Below are 20,928 nucleotides of genomic sequence, written 5' to 3'. Positions count from 1 at the left end.
ACGATGCTGCATCACGGCTGAGGCAACTTTTGAACCAACAACTCGCAGGTCCGCAACATTCGCTTTCGGCCATGACGCTCCTCCGTTCTTGCGAACGGGCAGGGACCTCACTTACCCCGAGCCACCGCTGTCCTTTGTTGGCAGTGTGGTGCAGCTGGACTTTTCGGAGCGAAATGCTGTAGATTACGCCATCTTCCACCTCTTCTCCGATCTCCTGGGTGGAGCTCTGGAATGGAGACAAAGAACGGGAGAGAATAAAACCAAATAAACACACACCGTTCCATCAGCTTACTGTTGCAAAGAAACGTGTCACAAAAGGAAGAGGAAAAATTCCAGGCAGAAAGCAGGGCCAAGCCAAGACATTTTTCTGTACAGCAAGAGTATTCGTACCGGCCTACTCTACAGGACTGTTGTGGGAATATCTGAGCAAAGGACAGGATGGTGCCCGCTCCCATCTACTTAAGTTGACCAGACTGGCAGTCGAATCTTACTTCGTCACCTGAGGCAGCAGAGTTTTGTTAAGCCATCTCCCTTAACCAAAGTGCACTCAGTATATGTTCAGAGGTGCACTTTGCCCTAAAGTCTTTTTTGGTGGGGTGGTAAGGAAAGGTTTCTCTCAGGGAGCAAATCTGCCCATGCTCAGAGGCATCCAGCCCGAGGTGCCAAGCTCTCTCAGCCAAACCAAAGATTCTGCTTGGGCAGGAAAGGGCTGAGAGAGCTCCAACTAGGCCCTGAGGGAAAGACCAAACGGAGACCTTGACAGAAGGAGCTGTATGTACAGCTGTGGGGAAGAAATTCACCCAACTCAAGTGCAAATTACAACATCGTTCCCTCAGTGGATACAAAGATCAGAGGAAGCTGGAACCACAAAACGGCACGCAGTTTACTGGAAAGCCAAAACAGAATCGCACAAACGATTTGTTGAAAGTGAGATGCCTCATCCTCCAGAGAAGTGTTGTAGGTTTGGGGAGCTGGGCTCAAAAGCTTGGCCTGGGTCATGTTCGCAGCAACCCTGAATCATATACAACATTCTCACATCTGCCCGTACATTAGAGGCAATGAGACAAATGCATGCAGAAGCAGCTAAGCCATCTTCTGGCTGGCTATACCCTACACTCAAAAATGGGCGCCAATACAAAGCATAAGATTCTAGTCCTCATGCTGGGCTGGATCTCTCTCTTCCATGAAAATATTGGATCAATGGGGGAGTACGTCTAAACTGAAGCTACAGAGTAGAAGGGAGTATTTCGCTGACCAAAGGGAAGGGGAAATGGTTCCTGCAAAATAGATTATTCTGTTCTCGGTTCTGGGTTCAAAGCAATTGCACTCATCCGCATCCCAGTCTGGTTTCTGTGGGCATGGAATGGAGACCACACTAACCTGCTTTGCCAGCAGTAGCCAATGTTACCCACAAGTCAATACTGTGGTGTTATGGCAAGGGTGTTGAACCCAGTTTGGAACGTGGCCCCGGAAGCCAAATCCCATTTCAGAGTAGCTCTCGGGGGCCACATTCCAAGCTGGGTGGGGCTGAAAGCAGGACGTTTGGGGCCCAAAATACTAGCCCCTTTGAGCTGAAAGCTCTTACTGCCGGTCGCTAAGCCTTAGGAGAGGCATTTCAGCTTTTCAGAATGGGGGGAAAACAGCACCTGTGTTTTCACCAGCATGCAAACTAGATAACCCCTGCTGCCTAACAGTGTTGGATCTGAACTTGGGAGACCTGGGTTCAAACCCCTAATCAGCCATGAACATCTGTGCTTGCGCACGCTCTCTCTCTCTCTCTCTCTCTCTCTCTCACACTCACTGATCCACCCCTTACGTTTTCCACACATACCCCTGGAAATGTTGCCTCAATCGCATCTCTCTCATATCATCAAAAAGCCAGGATTGGCCCTAGCTAGCTGTCAAGCGTGTTTCATGGGAAGGCACTCAGCACAGCCAACCTCACAGGGCTGTTGTACACTGCTGTTGGAGTGTCGTACAGAAAGGGCAGGGCACGGGCGCGATCAGTGAGAGCTCTCGCTTGCTGTGGCTTACGCACCTCGGGCAAGGTTTCGGCCTACTGCGAGGCATTTGATGCCAACATTTGCAAGCCGGGTACACAGTGGCGGCTCCAGGTTGGGGCAAGACATGCCCAACGGGCCCCTCGCTCAGGGAGTCGACCTTCTCACTGCCATTGTCGCCAGCTGCTCTTGCGCCTCTTCCTCTTTCTCATCACTGCTACCACTTGCTTGCTTGACAGGCAGAGAGCCAGGGAGCAAGCAAGCCGTGGCATCTCCTGCTTCCCCTCCTCACCACCACGGTTGCCTGGTTCACAGCAAGAGGCGGAGGAACAAGCAGGTTGCGATGGGGAAGAGGAGGATCAACTCCAGGGAGCTCTTGTCTGTGGGTCCCTGCTGGGCTGTGGGCCCTCGGCAGCTGCCCAGCCATGCCGACCCTTGATGCCGCGCTGCACAAACACAGCCCCCATTTCATGTGGGTCCTAAGCCAACAAAACGAGGCCACATTCCACACACAAAGAGGGAGGAATGACAGCCCAACTGTCCCACAAATCTGCCCAGAGGGACTTTTGGCTCCTTTGTTTATCTAACCCGGGTCAGCCATTTGCCTGTGCACATTCTGGAGGGGATAAAAACAACACACCTGATCAGATGCGTTGAGGGGTGTCAAGTGTGTGCTGAACAAACAAGTCAGGCCCAATGCTCTGGACAGCCGCCAGTCTCTTTTGGGTCAGATCCCAGTTTCCAACAACCCATCTCCAAAATGAGACGGGCACTGAGGAAAAGTATTAATGACACTCTCTCTCTTTCTCTCATGTAGAACGTAGAAAAACAGACAACTCGGGTTCTGCAATGCAGTTTGAAAACCTCCAAATACCTTTACATGTTCCAGTACGAAATCTGACTAAATTTCCTGTTATAGCCGTAGCGTCGACCTCAGCGGCCAAACTGACTGCATTCCTAAGGTGATAGATTCAAATCTCCCATGATCTCATGCTGCCATGCACTCCAGCGGTCCATGCTTATGGGATGTACCCAAGAACCCACATTTGAAATAGGGGTGATAATACTTCTGGCATACCTTACAGGGTTGCTGTAAGAATTACAGATTAAGCTTGAAGAACACTTTGAATACTTGAAAGTACAATATGAATGTTAAGTACGTATCATCATAATAATTATTATTACTACTACTGCAGGCTGAGGAACTCCCTCCCAAGGAAGGCTAGGTTTGCTCCCTCTCTGCTATCCTTCCCGGCGGCAGCTAAAGACCGTCTTACTCAAGAAGGCCTTTACCTTGTAAGAGGGTCTGTGGGTTGGGTGCTGTTTTTATTCTGTAATTCAGAGCTAGGCAAACTGTCCTGGGCACCACCACGAAATGGCTGCCATGGGAGGTGTGGCAAAGTACAAGTAACCAGGGCATAGTCTGAGGTCCCAGGGCATGGTCTGAAGGCACATGAGGCAGCCACCTTGCTGAAGCTAAGCAGGTTTGGATCTGCTCAGTGCTTGGAAGGGAGGCTACCTGGGAACCACATGTAGCCACCTTGAGTTCCACGATGGAGGAAAGGTGGGATATAAATGTAATAAATAAGTAAATAAACTGCCCAAAAGACGAGGTAGAGGCGGGATCTGAGCCCCAACATGCTAAACAACTCCTCTGAACACTCAGTTTTCGTCACCAGCAGAGACCTATTTCACAGCAAGGCCAACTGTGGGTAAGAAAACGTGTTATTTGAAAAAAAGTGGGAGAGGTAGGACCCCTCGGGGGGCGCTGAGAAAGGTGCCCGGGGGTGCGTTGTTGCCCACGGGCACCATGTAACTGTTATGTTTTTATTTATTTTAATGTTTTTATTGTTTTAATTTATTTTAAATGGTTTTGTAAGCCACCGTGAGTGCCAGTTTTTGGTATAAAGGCAGGGTATCACTCACTCACTCACTCAATCAAATAAATACATTATTATTATTATTTCTTTTTTCCCTTGGGTTAGATCCAGGATCTGTCTCCCTTGAGAAGGGCCCTTCTGCAAGAGGAAAGACCCTCCACCCAAATTTGGGGGGATCCCCCCTACTCCACAGCTCACCCCATTCCATAAGGTCTCCTGACATGGTTGGCTATGGACCCTGGGAGTTGTTGTCCAAGACACCTAGAGGGCGCCAGGTTGGGGAAGGCTCCTACAACAATTACCTGGGAGTAAGTCCCATTGCATTCAATGCAACTTACTTCCAAATGGGCACAACTAATTATCCTCACCATCACTGGCTTGTTAGCCTTACTCCACTCCTGCTCTGGCTGACCAACTACCTCCCGTCATCAGACTTCCCCCTCTCTTGGACAAAAAAATAAAATACAATAAAGCCAAAACATTCCTGGAAATCGTGGCTGGTATGGCGGCAAAATACATCTACAGAAAAACAAGCAGAGACCCAAATTAGCCTGATTTATGCTAGTCCAAGAATTGGGGGCCTTTCGCTGCAGATTAACAAACAAGGCCTAGGAAAGAGAATTTAGTTTGGGAACTTGTATGCATCCCGCACGCAAAAAGTGCCTGCTCTGTTAATAAAGATAGATACTCTGCAGTGACAAATGCTTATTCAGCAAAGCATATTACCAAACAACTCTTAAGCAGAAATGGAAAGTTGACGTAGCAATTTCAGCATCAGCTCAAGCTCACGAGGCTTCGGGACAGAAGGGAGGAAAAGCCCTGGCTTGCTGAAAGTGTGCGCTCAGTTTCCTTCCCTATTTTTTTTTAGCCTCCCATTCACATTTTACAGCCAGCTTAGTCAATCACTGGGTGTTTACAAACCGAGCGGCTAGATTAGAAGAAACAGAAAGCCAAAAATTGCAAGATGCTTGTGACACATGCATGGCCTTCAAATATATTGCTGGGCTTGGAATTTTTTTCGCCCCAGAGAGTTCTTTCTCGGCATCAACTCCCCCACTCAACTATCTATCCTCTTCCCCTTTTTTCTGCTAAGGGTCTGTGTGTTCTCCCTGTTTCCCAGAAATGGAGGAAGAAAAACTAAGCAGAAATGGGGGCCAGGCACTGGAGAGAACACTTAGCTGGGGGGGTATTTGTTGTTGTTGTTCAGTCGTGTCCGACCCTTCGTGACCCCCTGGACCAGAGCACGCCAGGCCTTCCTGTCCTGCGCTCTCTCCCGGAGCGTGCTCAAGTCCATATTCATTGCATCGGTGATGCTATCTAGCCATCTCATCCTCTGCCGTCCCCTTCTCCTTTTGCCTTCAGTCTTTCCTAGTCCTCATGGATGCAAGAACAGGCTTGACAGTGTGTGGCCAGTGTCTGCTGTTACAGTAAAAACAAGCAAACCGTTAAAGAGTCTTATTTCCACTTTGTACGTGACTAGCAAGAGCAGAATATATTATATGAAAGAGCGGGGGAATCACAAATTTGCTTGATTAGCACATAGTTTATAGCAACTGGGTGCACTCCAGATGCTTTGGACTACAACTCCCAGTATCCTTCACCATTGGCTATGTTAGCTAGGGCAGTCCAACAACATCTGGAGTCCAACAACACATTCTCTATGCCTGCCCTGTAGATGATGATGATTAACATTTCTATATTGCCCCATAGCCAAAGCTCTCTGGGTGGTTTACAAAGATTAAAAACGTTAATACAATATGCAAAATTTAAAAACATAAAAAACACACAAACAGACAGAATACACAGAGAGAGGATATATCTAAAAACAACTTTGAGCAATTAGCCAAACCATGAAACAAATCCAGGATCAATTAAAACTCATCACGCACGGCCAAATGCCTGGGAAAAGAGAAAAGCCTTGACCTGGCACCGAAAAGATAATAATGTTGGTGCCAGCTGAGCCTCATTGGGGAGATCATTCCAATATTGGGGGGCCACCACCAAGAAGGCCCTTGTTGCGGTCTTCCGAGCCTCCCTGACAGCATAGACACAATACACTCTTGGACAGCATTTGCAGAAGGACGTTTCATAGAATCAAAGAGCTAGAAGAGACCATGGAGGTCATCTAATCCAACCTCACTACTCAATACAGATCTGCAATGCTGGATGCAGCTATAGCATTCTTGACAGGTGGCCATCCAGCTTCCACTTAAATCTCTCCAGCAAAGGAGAGCCTATTACCTCTTGAAGCACTCTGTTCTACTGTTGAACAGCTCTTACCAATAGGAAGTTTCTCCGAAGGTTTAGCTGAAATCTGCTTCCCTGCAATTTGCACCTTTTAGTCCTAGTCTTGCCCTCTGGAGAATAAGTCTGCTCCATCTTCTGCACGACAGCCCTTCAGATATTTGAAGACTCGATTATCTCCCCTTAATCTGCTCTTGAATAGGTTTAACGTGCCCAGTTCTTTCAACCAATCCTCACAGGACTTGGTTTCCAGGTGTCTCACCATCTTGGTGGTTGACCTCCTCTGGACACCCTTGTCTATCTACATCAGGGGTGGGGAACCTCCAGCCCATGGGCCAAATCCACCCCTACAAGTTTCCCCAGATGGCTATGCCCTTTTTTCCTGGCCCCAACCCCTTCCCCCCATCCACCAATCATTGGGTGATTTCCTGGCTTTTGTGTAGGGTTTCTGATAGGTCAAAATGTCTCTCTGAAGGCTTTAAGATAAAACATGCCGGTATTTTTGGCCTTGCCTCCTTTTGCCTTCAGCCCCACCCACGGCTGGAATGTGGCCCCCGAGAGCTGATCTAAAATTGAATTTGGCCCTCAGAATGAAAGAGGTTTCCTGGTCTACATTCTTCTTAACTTTAAAAAAATATATTATTGATTTTTTAATTTGTTTTGCTGAAATTTCACAATAAAAACTAAAAACAAAGGGGAAAAGAAAAAATGTAGCTATATAAATTTGAATATATCAATTTCGATACATGCATATGAAATACACACACACACACACACACACACACACATACAAATGGCTTTCTAAGAATTGTACATAAGCTTGAACAAAAGCAGATCAAATATCCAAATCAGTATCCATTCACAGGTGGCATCTATACACCACCTGTTCAAATGCTGAAAGCATCATTAAGGTCTTCAATCTATTAGATCATAGGAGGTGAGTGTTTATCCTTCCAATATTGAAATATCAGACTTTTTACTGCCAAAAGGGCAAAATGTGATGCCCAGAACTGGACACACTACTCAAGATATGCGCTGACAAGCCCGGAATAGAGCAGAATGATTACTTCTTGTGACCAGAACATTATGCTTCTGTTGATGCAGCCAAATATTGCATTGGCCTTTATAGCAGCTGCATCACACTACTGGCTCAGGTTGATCAGGCCTGTGATATTCCTAACAACAGAAAACTAGCCATGCTTGAATATCTACCAAAATCAGTAAGATATGTTAGCCGCAACGAACAGGCTGCCCATGAATTTTAATAGGATTTAAGGCTTTCTGTGGTTTGGGCCTCAAGAGTTTGCATTCGCCACGCTGGAAAATGTACATGTTAAAAAGTGTTATTTGATCCCACGTGGTGGAAAACATCAGGAGTAAAAAAAAAAAAAAGAGGATTGAGACGATCTTGTTCCTTGCCTTAGTCAAGGACTCCCCCAATTTCTCAGAGAGAACTCGGAGGGTTTGGCAGAGTAATTATCCACTTGTGCGAAGTGACGGTGTCATCTCTGTTGGAGCATTTAATGGCTCATCGTTAAGATGCGAGAGTTCACCTTGGAGGGTTTGCTGCATGCAAACGGCACAGATCACATGCCCCGGGAAAAAGCTCTTGGCATCCCGAGTGCAGCGACAATTTCACAAACAGAGAGCGTCGTGTCTCATGAAGATGCTCTGGATGGCAAGCAGCGTGTTTCAAAAGGGGGCGTACGTGCAGTCGGGGACAAGAGCAAAGAGGGGGATGCTTCCAAAAGTCAGGACTTACAACGCGATTGATGATGTGATCATATTATGCTAGTACTGCTCCATCTGCACAGGCTGCCAGTCCATTTCAGGCTGAATTCAAAGTGCTGGTTTTAACCTTTAAACGGCTTGGGGCCAGGTGACCTGAAGGAATGTCTCCTCCCTATTTACCTAGCTGGACATTAAGAGCATCACCTGAGCCCTTCTCCTCCAGGTGACCCCGGCAAATGAGGTGAAGCAGGTGGTTACAAGAGAGAGGGCCTTTTCAGGGGTGGCACCCCATTTGTGAAATTGCCCTCCCCACAGAAGCTTGTGTGGCACCCACATTATGGTTTTTCTGGTGCCAGGTGAAGACCTTTTTATTCTCCCAGGCATTTTAAGAATTGGGTTTAGTGCTTTTAGTACTCTATTCTGCTGCTGATTTTAATGTGGTTTGATGTGCTGCAATGGTTTTATTCTGTGCCGTTTTCATTTTGTCGTTTTAGTGTTTGTATTTTCTGTTCTTTATGTATCTGACACCACCCAGAGAACTTAACTTATTGGGTGGTTGAAAAGGACGGTAAATAGAATGATACAAATAATAAATAGTCGGATTTCAAAAACAGAGAGTACTCTGATGCCCAACCAAGTGCTTGAGTAGTGTGAATTTGGCCCACCCATGGCATCAATGTCTTTATTTGCCCTAGGCGTGTTACACACCACAACAGGACGTTGTTTTACAGTGCTTTCCAGTGGCATGGCATCTCTAAGGAACAGACGTGAACAATGCCTTGCGTCCATAGGCACGGGTGGGGGAAATAAGACAACCTTTGTCTCTCCCTCTGGCTTTCACTCTGGCTTGTTGGGGGAGAGACAAGCCAGAGTTCCAGGTTTGGACATCACACTAACCAGCCACGTGATGGAGCGTCCCTGGCTGGTTTCGCCACTCCCACTGGCAGAAGGAGATGCATGAACTAGAGTGCTGACTTACTCATGGTAACCCAGGCTATTAAAAAAAAAAAGCGTGGCTTACCATTATGTGCAAACTGCACCAGTGACTTACCTAAGGTCACCCAGTGAACTTCATGGCTGAGTGGGGGATGTGAACCTGGGTCTCCCCAGTCCGACAGATTGGGAAGTAAAATACAGATTGTAAGGTCCTTGGGGCAGGGACCTGTCCTTTTGACTGATCTACTCTGATGTAGGCTGGCAGTGTCATATAAATAATAACCATGGGCTTTTGATAGTATGGCTGATGTCAAAGGGACAGGCCTGCAAATGCAGGAGGTAATTCAGGTGTGGGAGTGGTGGTTTTTTAAGTGGCTCCTGGACAGTAGCAGTGGACTGAAAGCAAGCAATTAACAGACAATCATGGGCTACCAAGAGCTCCGCTTAAGTGCCCATTAGTCAGCACTCCTTCAGCAAATGCAAATAATGAAATATCATTACCCTGCAGGCAACGGAGGTGGGCTATTTTTAAAACGCAGAGCATCCTGGACTGAAGTCTCGTCATCACAATTAGACTTCTGGCCTCCATCCTGAAGCCACTGTGGGTCGATTGGAACGTTAATGGGGGTCACATGGTACGGTTCGCTCCACATTTTAGATACGCCGGTGGATAGATGGAAACTGTTGTTTTGAGAGCTCCATGTGTCAAAACCTCCCCGAGCACAGAAAGCTAGAGCATCAGGTAGGCTAGAAGCCTCTCCCCTCACATCACCCCACAGTGTTAACTTTCCACATGCAGGAAAATTCAAGCATACATTCCCCTCCTTTTGTATTACGAGATGAAACTATCCTGCAAGGGCTGTACCACACGCCCTTGCTAAGTATGTTGACTGACATTTGGCTCAAAATCTTCAGTAAAGCGTCAGACTCAGATCCTGCCATGTCATGGCGGGGCGTGGGGGTGGAAGCAGAGGTGATTTAGGGCATAATCCTATGCATGTTTAGATCGAAAAAAGTCCTACAACTCCTAGCTGGCTGGCGGATGCTGAGAGTTGTAGGACTTTTTTTCTGCACAGGTCTGTGCCTTTAATCATAGGGAGCAGCAGCAGCAGCCTCTGTTGTTCTAAGCCAGCAGTGGGGAACCTCTTTACACTGGAGGGCCAAATTCAATTCAGAGAAGCTCTCGGGGGCCGCATTCCAGCAGTGGGCAGAGCCAAAGCCGAAAGGAGCAGGGTCAAAAATACCAGCATATTTTAGCTTAAAGCTCTTACTGTCAGTAACTAAGCCTTCGGAGAGGCATTTCAATCTTTCAGAACAGGGGGAAAAACTGCACCAAAGACAAGGAATCACCCAACTATTGGTGGTTGGGGGAAAGGAGGTGGGACCAAGGGAAGGGGGTGTGATCAGGAGGGCCAGATTTGGCCCATGGGTCTAAGGTTCTCCACCCCTTTTCTAAGCAGCAAAGCCAATTAAGAGTGGTTTTCTAAGCAGCAAAGCCAATTAAGAGAGGTTTTCTAAGCAGCAAAGCCAATTAAAAGGGGGTTTCTAAGCAGCAGAGCCAATTAAAAGCCATTCTGCTTTTTAGCAAGAATTTGACGGTGGCACACTGGCCAAACCTCCATTGTCTTGTCATGGGTTCACAGCTAGTCCTGAGATGGAGTCCCAGCAAAACCCAACAAACTCAACACATATATTTGAGAGAGAGGGGGAAAGGGAGGGAAGGGGGGTTCTTATTTTCCTAACACTTCAGCATCAAAATTGCTTTGCAGCCTTGAATGAGTCACAACTCCCATCACTGTTATTATCACCTTCCATTCCTGTTACTACTCTGCTGCAGGCCCTATTTGCTGTTACTACAGCTATGGTATTTTTAGGCTGCATCACAACGTGCCATGAATGAAGCTACCTACATCGGCTGTAACAACAGTGGAAACCACTGAATGGACAAGATGAAACCCAATTTTAATCCTCCTGGGCTGTTATTTCATAGGCACTCTTTCACTTTCAAGTCCATTTTAGGACTTGAGGGCTAGAAACTTGCACAAACAACAAGGTTATCAGGATGCACATCTCTACACTAATTTTTGTTCTTCCAAGGCGAGATAGTGGAACTGCAGAGATAACCCTCACTAATAACCCCAAATAGAGCTGATGTCACATGAACCAATTGGTTAAGTGCCATATGGACGTTCTAGGTTCAATTCTCCCCACAGCCACAACAAACCGATTAGGTGCCTTTGGGCAAGCCATTTTCCCCCCAGCCTCAGCCCTGCATCTGCAGATGGTGATGATGATACTGGGCTACATTACAGTGACTACACCAGCAGCAGGCAACCTTTTTGGGGTGATGGGCACATTTGGCAATTTGGAAAACTGTCCTGGGCACCACGACAAAATGGCTGCCGGGGAAGCATGGCAAAGGACAAGTAACCTGCCCAAAAGACGGAGGATGAGGCAAGGGTGGGGTCTGAGCACCAACACACTAAACAACTCCTTGGAACCCACAGCTTTCAGCATTAACAGAGACCTATTTCATAGCAAACCTAGCTACAAGTGAGAAAATGTGTTAATGGGAAAAAAAAGTGGGAGAGGTAAGGTAAGACACCTTGGGGAATGCCAAGAAAGGTGTCCAGGGTTGCAATCGTGCCCATGAGCATCACTTAAGGATCTCATTGCCAGAAGATGTGGTGTTGGCCACTGGTAGCCATAATAGCTCAGCAGAACCCCCAAGTTTAGAAAAATCATACCTTCAAGTCCTAAATGCTGTGGGACGGCTAAACAGCTGCTGTTGGAAGCTAAATGGTGGACTAGATTTTAAAAAAATAGTGTTGTTTGTAATGTTTTTGTTTTGACTGTTTTGTTGAAGGCTGAGGTATATAAATTCCCCAAGAAGTAAAATAAATACATTCCTACGGCTGTCCTATTGCTGAGACAACATTTGCGCTTTGGACTATGAATGAGCTACATAAACGCTAAATGTTATTAAACAATCCATGTAATTTATTATTTACTATATTTCATTAGTCACTCAAAAGCCAGCATTCTCTGGGCAACATACAATGTATAATAAAAACAATTTAAAGAATTAGTTGTGTGTGTATATACACATACATAGATACACACACACTTATGCCTCCATCCCAATGCATTTTCTACTCACGCAGAGACTGAAAACTTCCAATTAAAACCAACAGCTCTTACATAAGCTGAAAAGCACATGACTCAACTTACAGCATCAAAAATACTTCAAAATCCCCCTCTGTTTCCAATTCACAGGGACCAGTCTGTTTTCTCTCTGGACAGAAACTAAAAAAAAGCAGAACTATTTGCTGGTCTCCAAAATAGGAACACGCCTGCAGCCATGGCAAAAAACACACACACACATCCTTTTTGAGTCATCACACTTTTCCATGTAAACTATTGTGAGTTTGTCAGGGCAGCAAGTTCAATTTTGCTTTCCACTTTTTTTCCTGGTAAGAGAAGTCATGGAAAAGAAAAAAACAACTGCACGGGGCAGACCTAGCTAGGATCAACAAATCCAAGAATATGCAGAAGGATATATTAAAAGAAAAGGGCTGTCACAGTATCGTTATGCCACGCAAGATGAACATACTGAAAAAGAAGGTCCTAGAACAGCTTCCCCAATCCAGTGCCTTCCAGATGTGTTGGACTATGGGGATTATGGGATGTGTAGTCCAACACATCTGGAGGGCAGCAGGTTGGGAAAAACTGTCCTAGAATTACATCTAATGCATGAAAACTCCTTTAAAAAAGATCCCGTTTCAGCATTTGCTTTAAGTAGAAGTGCTTGTAAGAATGGACAACTTTAATCCTATTTATTTGTTTATATTATATCCCGCCTTTCTACCAAAAAAATGACGCTTAAGGCAGGTAATAATAAAATCCAGGTAAAAAACAAAATCTAAATTAAAATGTAACATAAAAATAAATGTAAAACACAACAGTGAAAGAAATAAACAGCATCCAGCCCAAACCCCCCATCAGCAAAAAAACAGCTTACATGTCAAAGGCCAACAAAACTGGAAAACATCCAAAATCACACACTGAAATCAAGAGACACAGTCCCAGGATGTTCTTTTAAAAAATGAAGTTTTATTCCTCAGAGCAGCCCAATACATTTTGGCCCTGTATCATAAATTTCTGGGCCTAATTCAGGGGTTAAATTTTTAAAATGTAGCCTGCAGACCTGTAACCAGCCACAGGATTTCATCTTGGAGACATATAAATTTTTCCGAGATCTCTGCAGGCTACATTTAAAAAATTTAACCCCTGAAGAAGACCCAGAAATATATGGTACAGGGCCAAAATGCATTGGCCTGCTCTGATTAAAACATTTTGTTTTTTACATCCTGGGACGTTGTCTTTCCTTTTCACCACTGCCTGAATAAAAACTTCATTGCCTGCTGGTGAAAGGACAACAGAGAACAGAGAGGGAGCCAACCTAGCCTCCCTCAGCAGGGAGTAACAGAGGCTGGAAGCAGCTACTGAGAAGTCCCTGTCTTGCATCTCCACCAAATATGCCTCTGACTGAGACTGAGGAAAGGGCCTCCCCCTTCAGTTCTGAAAACCCGGTGAGGCTCATATGGGGGCATATATTAGGAAATAACTAATCAGCAGAATGTGGATCCTTATGAAGCCAAAACAGCACTGTCCAGGCACAAGGGTGGGGTATCAGTGGGTGCAGGGTGAGCACAAGGTTCGCAGAAGTACAAAAAATCTTTAGGGAGAGAGAAAATCCCTAATGGGGGAACCAGCCCCAGAACAGCCCGATAAGGACTTGACATGCTTCGTTGCCGCAGAATGGTGGCCACTGTAGGGGTGGGGGGAACAGAAGACCAGGGGGAGGTGGGATGGAATAGAGACTCCTAGAAGAGAGCATTGCTACTTGGCTCACAGCTTGAACAGGAGCATGCCACATTTTTTTGGCAAGTTCCACTTGACATGCCATATCCCAGATGGGATGGCGACAAAATCATCACCAGGTGCAGTCATTTCCAAGGCTCTCTTGGAGAATACTCCATGGGGTATCCTGGATTTGCTTCCAAATGAACTTCAGCCAGCTGGAGCAGGGTGCAGAAAAGTCACCAATCCCAGGATAGAAGCTTGTCAAATGACGTGCCGCCTGGAGCAGCCTTCCCCGGCCTGGTTCAGTCCCGATGTGCGGGGCTACAACACCTAGCATGCCCCAGCCAGCATGAGCCTTGCAGTGCAACTCACCAGGAGGGCGCCAGGCTAGAGAAGGCTGGTCTCCGTGGACCTCGGGCCTGATCCTGCAGGGTTCATAGGCTCGGGCGCTGCTAGGATCTACGAAAGGCCATGAGCTGGTTTGCTACTATGGCTGAATACATGTATAAAGAGATCTGTGAGGCTGTGATTGTTTCTCTCTGTTTGGGCCATGCCTGCATACCAGGGCCAGTGTTTGGGCCGGGGAACACCTTTCCTCTGGTGTTGTTTTTGTCTCCATTTTCCATCCCCCCGCCCCCCCGCCAATTATGCCTTGGATAAGCCTACACCTCTGTTTGTCAGCCTGGAATTGAAACAAAGCAAAACCTCCCAGAGATTAATATTGAACACGTAGTGCTCTTACGGTTGAGCTTTGGCAAAAACAGAAGGCAGCACACTTGCCATTAGAAGTGCCTGAGCCAGAGGTGCAGAATCTCAAGACCTCAGGGGGCCAAATGCAGCCCTCCAAGGCTCCCCCATGGCCACACCTTCTTCCCCACATTAACAGATAGTTCCTGCTTCCCCTTCATCTCCTGATGGTTGGTGGTTTCCTGGCTGTTGTGCAGTTTTGTCCTCTTCCGAAAAGGTTGAAATGCCTCTCCTAAAGCTTAGTCCCTGGCAGTAAGAGCTTTAAGCTAAAATATGCAAATATTTCTGGCCATGCCCCTTTTGCCTTCAGCCCCGCCCGCCACTGGATTGTGCCCCCTGAGAGCTTCACCAAAATGGAATTTGGCCATCGGGGTCAAAGAGGTACAACGCCCCTGCTTTATGAGATGGAGCAACCAGAACTATTTAGCACTGGCTCTACCCCTTTTGGCTCCACCCCTTTTGGCTCCAGTCCCGCCCACCACTGGAATGCAGCCCCCAAGAGCTTCTCCAAAATAAAATCTGGCCCTCGGGCCAAAAAAGGTTTTGCACCCCTGGGCCCAACCTCCTAACCACACTTTGATTGGGTGGGCAATGCTAGGATGGAGTGGTTGAATAAGGTCAGGGGGGCGGCGCCCCACACAACTCTTTGCCCTTCTTTTATGATGGCAGAAGGAACGTAGGCACACAGGAAGGGAGCTACTAAGGAGGGGCCATAGCTCAGTGGTGGAGCCCCTGCTTTGCATGCAGAAAGTCCCAGGTTCAATCCCCGGCACCTCCAGATAGAGGAGTTGGGAAAGACTCCTTCCTGAAACCCTGGAGACCCACTGTCAGTCAGTGTCAACAATACTGGGCTACATGGACCTAGGATCTGACTTGGAGACCCTACAGGAGGAACTGGACACTGCCCTCTTTCAGTGGTACCACCCAGTGGAGGCTCCAACGTGAGTGGGGCGGTGAATCTGCTCCGGGTTTCAGTCAGAACTCTAAAGGAGCTGCCCACGATATCTCCTTTAGAGTTCTGACTGAAAACCAGAGCAGATTCACTGCCCCACTCACATCGGAGCCACCAGCCTCCACTGGTACCACCACTTTTCGTCTAACGTCCGTGCGCTACATCCCAACGGGCAGGCATTACGACTGGGTAGGTCTGCAGAAAAGCACTTGCAGAACCGAGAAGCTCCGCCGGTCCCAAAACTGGGGAGCGGGGGGCAGGCCGGAGAGGAAAAGGAGCACGAAAGAAGAAGAAAAAACTTGCCTCCTTCCCGGGACTGTCCACATCCCACCACAGAACTAATGGCCTTCATGTCTTCAACACAATAGCAGCAGGAAATTCTTTCAGCTCTGCTTTCCTTCCTGCCTCAGAGCCAAAGGAACGAGTCCAAAAGGCCCCATTAAAAAACTTTCATTGCAGAAGGGGGAATGGGGTTGAAGGCGGGGAGGTCAGCTAGCAGATCTGAGGTCAAACGCACACACACACACACGCACACACACACACTCTGCCCTGGCTCTCTGACGGAGGAGCACTTCTAACTGTGTTTGCTCACCCCTTCTCCTCTTGCTGATCCTCACTTCTCATTCTGTAATCTTCGTCACAGCCAGTTTTAATCTTTACGCCCCACAGGGGCAGGGGACTTTCTTTTCTTTTGCTTACTGAAGACTGCAGCTGTGTTCACTGATGGCATAATACTGATAATGACCTATCCACACACACACACTATTATAATAGGGATATGTAAACGATCCCCTCCCAATGCCAATATGTATTTGGCGGCAGGGTCAGGGCCGCGTCAAGGGTAGGCATGATTGGGCACTTGCCCGGGGCAGGGGCCCACTGACCAGAGCCCCCTGGAGTGGCTCCTCCTCTTCCCATTGCAACCTGCGTGTTCACCTGCCTCTCGCTCTGGCCCAGGCAACGGAGGTGGGGAGAGGGAGGAGCAGGAGATGCCGCGGCCTCCTTGCTCCCTGTCAAGGAAGTGGTAGCAGCGATGAGAAAGAGGAGCTGGTGACAATGGTGGTCAGAAGGTAGGGTTCCCCAAACTTTTCAGGCCAGTGAGAACAGTTGGAATTTTGAGGGGGTGCTGTGGGTGCTATCACAAAATGGCTGCTGTGGGGAGTGGGGCTTGCCCTTTCATAAAATGGCTACCATGGTGTGCATGGCCAGTCACAAAACACTCATTTCCCGGAAGGTAACTTGCCCAAGAACCGAAGTCCAAGGCACAGCTGTGTGTCTGCGCTGCGAAACACAAAGCCACTTCTTCTGAACCCAAACTAAGACCCAAAGGTGCTGGGGGGCGGCACTTTGCTTTGCAGCATGCCAGCTCCCAGTTTTAAAAAAACGTTTTAATTTTAAATTTATGTATTTATGTATTTATTTATTAAATTTATTAATCGCCCATCTGACTGGGTCACCCAGCCACTCTGGGCGATGTACAACCCACCATAAAACAATTTAAAACAATAAAATTTTACCATAATTTTTTTTTTTTAATACCCTAAGCCACCCCAAATGCCTGCCTGAACAACCACGTTTTTAATGCACGACGGAAGCTCATTAAAGAGGGGGCATGACGGAGTTCCCTAGGGAGGGAGTTCCACAGAATAAAAAATCAGAATTAAATTAAAATCAGGAGGGACAGGGAGCCTGGCAGGTGCTGGCTGTCTGCAGGCACATTGGTGACTCTGAAGCGTCTATCATAGTCTACTGGAGATACACCTGTTTTTGAATTGCTGCTCTTTGGAGAATGATCCCTCCCTGTGGTACTCTTTTCTACTGTTCAATATGCTCTAAGGTGTTAGAGAGAAATTAGCACTGGTATCTTTACAGGAATAAAGACACCACACAGGCCAGATGCAAACAAGAAACCAATGCATTCTGCTCCCACACCATGCTTTCATTCCTCCTCACTTTGGCAGGAGAAAATTCAGCAGCTGAACAGCCTCTATAAAAAACAACACCGAACAGAATTTTAAAAGACAGTCCTGTGACTTACACTGAGTCACTGACTGAAGCGAGGGATTATGAACTAAATCTTTTGGTTCCAGACACAAGCCGGGGTAGAAGAGAATCGCATTTTTATGAGAGCTTAATCAGCTTTGGTTTTTAAAGGACTAGTCAAGGGGGCAATAGCAGTGATAAGCGAGAGGAAGAAATAAATCCGTCATAACCCTGCATCAACAGAGCAAGGTATTTTAAAAGATGCTTGGTTTTTGCAGGATTAGGCCCTCAGAAACCCAGTTTGGGTTTTCTTTTAGTTTTGTGGGATTTGGAGAGTCTAGCGTCTGCATCAGGACTGGCCCAACTATGAGACAGAGCGGGGTGGCTGGCTCAGGTGGCAAATTTCGGGAACGGTTTTATATTTTGCAACTAAGCTTAAAAAAAAAAAAGTGGGCCCAACACTCTGTTCTGTGCAATATAATGGAACTGGGGTCTGAGGGCCTGGGGATAAGGGGGTACTAAAAGTGATGAACAGAGCGCACTGTAAACCAGGGATGGACATATAGCACCCCATCCTTTTTTGAAGCTCGCACCACAAATCACTGAGGTGACAAAAAAGCCACATTTTCCTCTTAAAACAAGGCACACTGAGAGCGCATGGCTTGTTTAATGCAAAATCTTGGTTCCCCAGGGCTTCCGGGAGTGCAGTTTTGCATTGAGACAAGGCATGGGATCTCCGAGTGCTTTGTTTTAAGAGGAAAATGTGGCTTTTTTGTCGCTATGGTGGCAATGACTGGGAGGTGCAAAGAAAGACGGGGGCTGCATGTGGCTCATGGGCTGTGCGTTGCCACCCCTGGTTTACCCTCCAACCCCAGGTCATTATGTTTTACAGCTAGGGCAGGCAGAAGGTAGATTTCCAGGTTTTGGCAGCAGGGTGTTTGTGTGCATGGCATCTGCTGGGTTCTGGGGAGTGGAAACTGGCCCCTGGACCCTCAGAAGTTGTCCGCCCCTTCTGCAAGCAAGCCAAGAACATGATAACAGCACAGTGATCCGTTTGCAAGTTTACGTTTTCTCACAAATACACACGGCAGCGTGAATGCTGAGCTCACTCCCGGGCAAATTTACTCACAAGCCAGCATGCTGCTTGAAAGGACATTACTGATGCTGCTTGATAGCCAATTACGGCTGTTTGGCTCGGGGCACCTTATGTTGCGACACAAATCGTGCCAGGAACAGCAGAATGACAAAGAAGAGAACGGCGACAAGGGGCAGAAATCACACCGGGAGCAAGCATATGGTAGTAACTACCTCTAGCTTTTCAGGTTTATCTCTATTATGGACTAGAATCCTGCTTTACTTTATATACTTTATAAGTACTTTATATATATTTTAATACTCCCCTCCCTGAGAGATGGAATACACAGCTCCAACAGCCAAACTGGTCTCATCTAGTGGCCAGAGAACCCAGGGCCACTAAAAGATTGCACCCCCTTGCCTCCCATGAAAAACATCATGGCAAGGGGGAGACCAGCTTAGCCCCATCCATCGGCCAGAGAAGGAACACCCACAGGGAGCTTGTTTCACCCTTCCCTGCCAGAGAGAACATCGATAAGAACTTCGAAACTAAGAGCTGATGCTCACGTTTTGCTTCCCCCACTCTCCTCCCTCCAAATCCCTTTTCCTTTTGTGTTGTGTCCTGTAGTTTTTAAGCCTGAAGGCAGGGACTGCCTCATTATTAATGGTTGTGAACTGCTTCAGGAGCCTTCTGAGGCTGAAGAGCGGGATAAAAATGCTAAGGAGGAGGAGGAGGAGGAGACAGATCGTGCACAAAACCCATGAATTGCACAGGACTCCTCCACTAAATTCGGGGCATGTACACTGCTGCGGGTGGGGTAATCACAGAAAAGCACATTCCTTGACTCCCCTGTCTGTGACCTCCAATGCACACACGCTGACTAAGTGAGACATCAATTGCGCTCCATTTAATTTAAAGCTAAAATCCCATCAGGGGGGGGGGGGAGAGAAAATATGCAAGGGGTTCCAGTCTGCTCAGCCGTGCAAAGAGCTCTAGATGTAAGCATCTTTTTGGAAGAACGGCCTCTTCTGTCACACTTCCAGCTTAAAGGACACTCATTCTGGGAAACTGCTCACCGCCCGTCGTGATGAAATTCAGGAGATGAACTCAATGCAGCGAGCCGCTTAAGCTCTCGGCCAAAACGCCCTGCCAGGAAAGCAATCTGACAAAAGCCCCAGCAGCTCTGCATCTTTCCTGCCCGCCGTGATCCACGCGCTTCCTGTTCCAAGCTGAGCGGGGGCCGCGGCACGGGCGGAGGCGCGCTCGGCACCATCACGCCCACACACAGGGATGGACTGTGGGCTGAAAGCGGGAGCAATTATACCCATTGTGACGGCTGGCAGCTTTCACCAGTGCATCACGCCACGAGAGCTGCTGTCGATTAAAATCAGTGCAAGCCAGGCAGTGGGGAGCTGCAGGCTTCGGGGGGGCCCTTGGGCAAGAGGCCCTCCGTGGGCCCCCTCCCTCAGCGACTCCACCTTCTCACGCCATCGTCACAGCTGCTGTTGCTCCTCTTCCCCAACATGGCTCCCACTTGCTTGCTTGGCAGGCGGAGAGCCAGGCAGCAAGGAGGCTGCGGCATCTCCTGCTCCTGCTCCTGACCACCTTCATTGTCTGGGCCACAGCGAGGGGCGGGTGAACAAGCAGGTTGCAGTGGGGAAGAAGAGGAGCAACTCCAGGGGGGCTCTTGTCCACGGGCCCCTGCTGGGGTGTGGGCCCTCGGCAAGTGCCTGAACATGCCGACCCTTGACGCCAGCCCTGAAGCCAGGTTTAGTCAGGAAGGGAAATTTCCGCTAAAAAAACCTGGTGAGACCAGGAGTTTAAAAGGCCCACTTTTAAAAACGTGGTATTAGGGAATGGGAAAAGAAAAGGCAAGCTTTCCTTTGAACAATGTGGCAGCTTTGCTTAGTCAAAAGCAAGCTCTTTGACACTCCCTTCAGTATCTGAAAGAGGCAGGCAGAAGCCTCAGTAAGAAAAGAAGGGATTTACACAAGGCCCAGACAATCCAGGGGCGTCACACTGCCGGACAACTGCAGGAGCCAACGCTGCCCACAGAGATTCTCCTCTCTGTGCCCGAACTGGGCTCGGAAGCCAGGAAGACCCCTCTAAGCAAGTCTTGACATCTGGCTGTGGTGTTGCCAGCCATGCTTTGGATGCTAACGTGTTTCCGGAATATGTTTCTTGACTCAAGGAGCCTTGCAAAGGGAAAATGCTGAGAACGCAAAAAACAGCGCACTAAATCCCGCTCTGCACCTCAAGTTGCTTTTTCCCCTCCTTCCTCCCCATCCTCTTTCCTTCTGTGTCGTGTCTTTTAGATGGCAAGACTGCGGGGAGGGACTTCCTTCTTTCGTATCTTTGTAAGCCGACTTGGGAGCCTTTTTGGCTAAAGTTCAGGATCAAAACACTATAAAGTAGTAACTAAATATTCCAAGCTGAATTCAGCAGAGTTCAGCTTCATCTCAAAATAAGATGTGCATTCAGCTAGCCATCTGCTCGAACTCGCCACCTGAAAAC

At 47.7% G+C, this 20,928-nt stretch overlaps 1 protein-coding gene across 1 annotated transcript in view; it reads right to left on the bottom strand.

The window, feature by feature from the left end:
• Positions 1-20,928, bottom strand: part of RALGDS (ral guanine nucleotide dissociation stimulator) — a 79,327-nt gene that overhangs the window by 27,324 nt on the left and 31,075 nt on the right. The window contains exon 4 of the mRNA XM_084821330.1: positions 116-226. Coding sequence (XP_084677456.1) covers positions 116-226 — 111 coding nt within the window. The remainder of the gene's footprint in view (positions 1-115; positions 227-20,928) is intronic.

This window comes from Heloderma suspectum, chromosome 14 (assembly GCF_057233095.1).
Source record: "Heloderma suspectum isolate Gila_16-S chromosome 14, 16-S_ref, whole genome shotgun sequence".
NCBI classification, from domain to species: Eukaryota; Metazoa; Chordata; class Lepidosauria; order Squamata; family Helodermatidae; genus Heloderma; species Heloderma suspectum.
Note: the sequence above shows the minus strand (reverse complement) of the source record. Positions and strands in the feature narration are given on the sequence as shown.